General features: G+C 35.5%; 1 protein-coding gene across 1 annotated transcript; it reads right to left on the bottom strand.

Annotated features, from left to right (window-relative positions):
• Nucleotides 1-379: 379 nt before the first annotated feature.
• LOC149178835 (alpha-galactosidase-like) lies at nt 380-4,435 on the bottom strand. The gene is made up of 15 exons (XM_089420456.1): nt 3,986-4,435; nt 3,684-3,742; nt 3,462-3,518; nt 3,292-3,326; nt 3,066-3,169; nt 2,880-2,955; nt 2,723-2,781; nt 2,189-2,254; nt 1,994-2,077; nt 1,804-1,868; nt 1,611-1,693; nt 1,415-1,505; nt 1,216-1,265; nt 960-1,100; nt 380-763 (listed from the first exon to the last, which is right to left on the bottom strand). The coding sequence occupies exons 1-15, from the start codon at nt 4,138-4,140 to the stop codon at nt 668-670; spliced, it is 1,221 nt and encodes a 406-aa protein (XP_089276582.1). The 5' UTR covers nt 4,141-4,435; the 3' UTR covers nt 380-667.
• Between the last annotated feature and the right edge of the window lie 630 nt (nt 4,436-5,065).

Genomic DNA, 5,065 nt, shown 5'->3' with positions numbered 1-5,065 from the left:
TATTATGAATTACACCTATAATGAAACTTATATAGGAAAAAACAATTACAATGATGGAATGAGATTAATTTTAACTAATATTTTCTTTTAAATTATTGTAATAATTAATATCAATGACTCTTTTAAGTAAGATGTGCAAGGAATTCAAGAGTGACCACTTAGGGAAATAAGGTATTCGAGGCCTTTAAAGGAAGGTAATGAGTACTTTTTAATTCATCAAATGTATTTATACTGGAGTTAGACATTTTATGAGCACATGACAAGGCCCTTCAAGTAATTAATTAGAATCAAAAATAGTTTCCTTGAACATTTGATAGCTTTAAACACTTTGAGAAGGAAATACATATTCCTCGTTACATTTCCGGATAGAAGTCCAATGAAATTTATAATTTAACCAACCCATTTTATTGATATTTCTTATTATGAGAAATAAGACAAAGGTTTTACATTCCGATTTCTTATTATGAGAAATAAGACAAAGGTTTCCTTAATGAGGTTCATAAATTTTGAACCTTAGATCATATGATGAAATGAAATGGGTCCTTAATTGACAGAAAAATAATCTTATAGAGAATTCACTAAACTGGTTTGGTGCGAGCCAACATCCTTTTATGTGGGTTGAAATAGTGGAGCCAGCAAATAGTTGAACCAGCATCCTTTTATGTATCTAATTGTAAGCACTTGTCAAAACATACATCTTACATGCATGTGGCTTAACTGATGATGTTAAACTGCCCTTATATGTTCTCGCCAGAGACTTGTACTGCAAATTACCAATAATGCCATTAGTAATATTGAAGGTCTTTATGCAGAACTTATCCTAATATCAATTCTAGTCACCTATACACTCTAAGAAATGACTACATTCCTGCAGAATTAAGATACACTTCAGAATTAGAATGCAGTTAATACAAAAGTCCAAGCTTTCTGGTATATTTATTCTACCCTGTAAAATATACCTTCCACAAATTTCTAATTTGGACTTCATGGGAGGATTCGAGGCCAATATCTTCCCATTTGGCTGTAATTGAAGCTCTCGATTCTCTTCTATTCAATAGAATTACCACCATACGATTGTTGGATAAAGGACCTGCCCATACCTGTAAGCAACAAACATTACATTACAAAACAATCAAGATATATTAATATAAACAGATGGTATGGAAAGGAAAGGTATTAAATTATAAGAAACCATCGCTCATCTGCCATGAATACCTCCAGATTGTCATTGCTGTAGACTTTCTTGCCTTGTACTCCCAATGGATCTGCATATAATAACGATAACACAAAAGCATGAGGTGTCAGCCTGGTAAAAATGATGAGTGTTAACTACTTGGACCACAACTTGAAGACAGGATACATATATTATAATTGTAGTTAATGGTTGCATCATAAATCCCAAAAGATCTCTCACCTTGATTGACTGCAATCACCTCTGCGTTGCCAAGGATCTCCACAGTCCCAGAGCTCATAGACCTCACATCACATCCTATCAACAATGGTGCCTGCATATAGCCATTCATGATTCAATGGTGAAAAAGGGTTTAATCTAACTTGGTACAATAGAATTATCATATCAGCAGGAATAGAGAACAAGATATGATAAATACCTTCATCAGGGCCCAGAGGCTGAAATGTGACCGGTATTCTTCTCTGCTTAATTCGCCATTTCCTACCTCCAACATGTCAGGATCTGATCCATAGAATGCCCAATGAATCACTTGGAATAACATTGATCAAAAAGTAAAATGATATATAGTAACCAGTTTTATATCTGTCATAGAAATTGGAATGGAGCCCTACCATTCCATCCACCTGGTCCTGCATAATGTGCCCATCTTTCATTCAGATCTACTCGAGAAGTTATGCTGCACCAGGTGAACCATTCAGTCAACCCCATGCCAAAAACAATCAGTCCAACATATCTTGTTCTCTGACTCTTTACAAGTAGAGCAATCCATGAAGTTAGAGTGATAGTAGAGCCTATGATCACCTGATCCAACTGTTGTTAATGTCTTGTGTTGTCCTCCAGCTATTTCCAACTTTGGCTCCCCAGGTAGCAGGATGATCTCTTCCCCTGCAAATAGAGCAGTTTGCATACGAAGATATCAAAATTATGCCATCAATGAATGAGAAATATAAAAATTAATTACTGATTTCATAATGATGTACTCAAATCAAAACCTACCATTCACACAATGAATAAAATATTGGACGCCCTGTTCTCAGAAGTGCATCCCTCATTCTTGGGTACCTATAATTTAACACACAGATTCAATTTTCCAATCCTTGGATACCCAAATAAACTACACTCTCTTTTCTCTTGCAATCAGAAATTAAAGTCTAATAATGATATTAATCACACAAAGTTACAGTTTTACAAAGCCTTAAAACTGATCCGGCAACTTCTCAGAGAACAAGAACCACAACCCACCAAAGCAATAACTAGACTTGGAAAATAGAATGGGCCATCAGGCTACAATCAACAAATTTGCAGTCTGTTTATCAGAAAGGATTGAATGCATTCTTTACTTCCAATACATGAACACCCACCCTTTCAAAGGGGCTGATAAGTGCAAAGACAAAAAATTACATAGCAAGCAATAAAGAATTGAGAAGGAAATGGTAGATAGCCTGGAAATTTGAGTATTGTCCGGGCCACAGTTAATGATCCATCAAATATAAGAGACAGCTGGATTGAAAATTAGAAACAGAAACTTACCGCACTTCTGGTTTGCTGCCATCAGTATTGCAATTATCATATTTTAGATAATCAACCCCCTGTCATGAAGTGTAGGAGAATTAGTCTTTAAAATACTAAAAAAAATTCAAATTTACAATGTAAACCACTATGGAACTATAGGAGGAGGCAAATGTACCCATTCCGCAAATGTATCTGCATCTATTTGCTCATATCCCAATGAGCCTGGCTGTTGTCCTGAACAGGTACGGAACCTGAAAACTACATAAAAGCTCAGAAAAATCCACATTAACAATGATGGGAGAATAATAGCTAGATTTTGTTTGAATTTTGAGAGTTGCAGTGAAATTCTTGCAATTCATACCCGGCATCTGAATATATCCCCAGTTTGAGTCCTTTGCTGTGCACATAATCAGCAAGGGCCTTGATCCCAGATGGGAATGTTGAAGCTTTTGCAACTAATCTTCCCTGCAGATTAGTCATAAAGAAAGACCAGCAGCACATAATCAGTTGCCTTGACCAACACATAGATACATTCATAACTGAAAGTTAAAAACTGAGTCAGTCCGACAATCAGGTTGAGCATGTACATTTTTATCACGCTTCTGCTCCGCCCAACAATCATCTAGTTAAGCCAAAATGCAGAGTTCAGATCATCAAGAGAGTAGTCACATTAGTACTTCCTATCACATATAATATAGTTATGACTTTCAAGATCCACAGATACATTTCAGACCAGAGGACAGCAGAACATACTTACCTATATTTACATACTCATATCCAAGTTTGTTGAAACCAGATGAGATCAAAGCATCAGCTGCAGCAGTGAAAAAAAGTAACCCACAAAACAAAACTTAGCTGAATTGAACATGCTTAATTTCTATGGGAAATGCAGCTTTGCAAGAGACATCCAAATCAAAGAAACAAATGAAAAATCATTAGTTTCTGAGAAATATAATTAAGTGATAATCGCATCACATACCAGTTTCTCTAACTATTTTCTCATCAATATCGCAGCCAAAGTGATTCCAACTATTCCATCTACAAATAGAAAAGGATCAAATCAGCTTTGATCCATCTCTATATCTAATACAGAGACATAATGTTACAATTCAAGAAAAATGGGAGGGAAGGGGAGTATTAACGTGGAAGAACATCTAACATAAGAATTATGATATGCCATTGTAATAAGATATCTGGAGAGTTTGTAACATCTCACAAAACCACGGCATGACACCCAAATCAACACAGAAAACACATAGGGATAGAAGTATGCAGTCTGACCCCATGGGAGGAGTCCTAGCCAATCCATTCTGAAGCAAACTTCGAGAAATATGATTCAATATCTGCTTCTGGCCATTGCCAACATTAGCAAAACAACAATTCAAGGCCAATGCCAAGGCCAAGAACAGCACCAGCACTCCAGTGGATGAAACCATTGTTTCCTTGTAAGCCTCTTCAATGAAGAAACCCAACGCACAAACCTAAATAAGAAAAAAAGCAGTTGTTTCCCATGAATTTTTTGTCTGAAATAGAGGGATTCTGAGCTGTATAAGAGACCGGAATTGATATTATCTACAGGCTTTTCTTGGGGGGCCAAAATGTAGTTGTATTTCCAGGTCCGGGAAATAATGAGAACATACTAACTCGCACGTTTTTGTCGGCAGAATTGTTTGGTAGCTTTCAACAGTGAGATCCTGGAAGGAATACCCCTGTGCTGGAAAGGATGGGAGATCTGTGAGATTCACGGGTTTGCATGGTGATGGTGATGATTATCGACACGATGGGAAGGTGAAGTTGACAAAATTGTGATGGGAAGAATCTAATTGGCACGCGATTGGTGAACTCTCAAAAGTAGATCCTTTGGAAGACTAAACAATGGTGAGGCCACATGGGCATAGGGAGGCTATCATTGCTTTATCAGAAGTTTGTGGGTGACAGTTTGATAATTGCAGGATACCATTGTTTCATATCACAAGTTTGTGGGTGACAGTTTGATAATTGGAAGATACCATTGCTTTAAGGGGTACAGTTGGATAATTGGAAAAAATTCAAAATGATAAAAGGTTCAGATTAACGAAAGGCTGCATAAGGATGATTATTTTTTCCAAATGTTATATAAAGTGATAGTATTTATTATAAATATGTTGGTATAAGAATATTATATATAGTTTTATGAGGATATTGTGGTTGACAGTTTGATAATTTGAATTTATTTAAAATGATAAAAAATTTAAATTAATAAAAAATAGATAAAATTATATATAAGTATGATTATGTTTGTATTAAGAAATGTTTTGCCATACTAATTTGATAATCTGAAATCATTCAAAATTATAAAAGGCTATTAAAAATGATAAAATT

Source organism: Pinus tabuliformis, chromosome 4_1 (genome assembly GCF_031772625.1).
Source record: "Pinus tabuliformis cultivar Carrire ecotype Pingquan chromosome 4_1, CPIR1, whole genome shotgun sequence".
Lineage (NCBI taxonomy): Eukaryota > Viridiplantae > Streptophyta > Pinopsida > Pinales > Pinaceae > Pinus > Pinus tabuliformis.
Note: the sequence above shows the minus strand (reverse complement) of the source record. Positions and strands in the feature narration are given on the sequence as shown.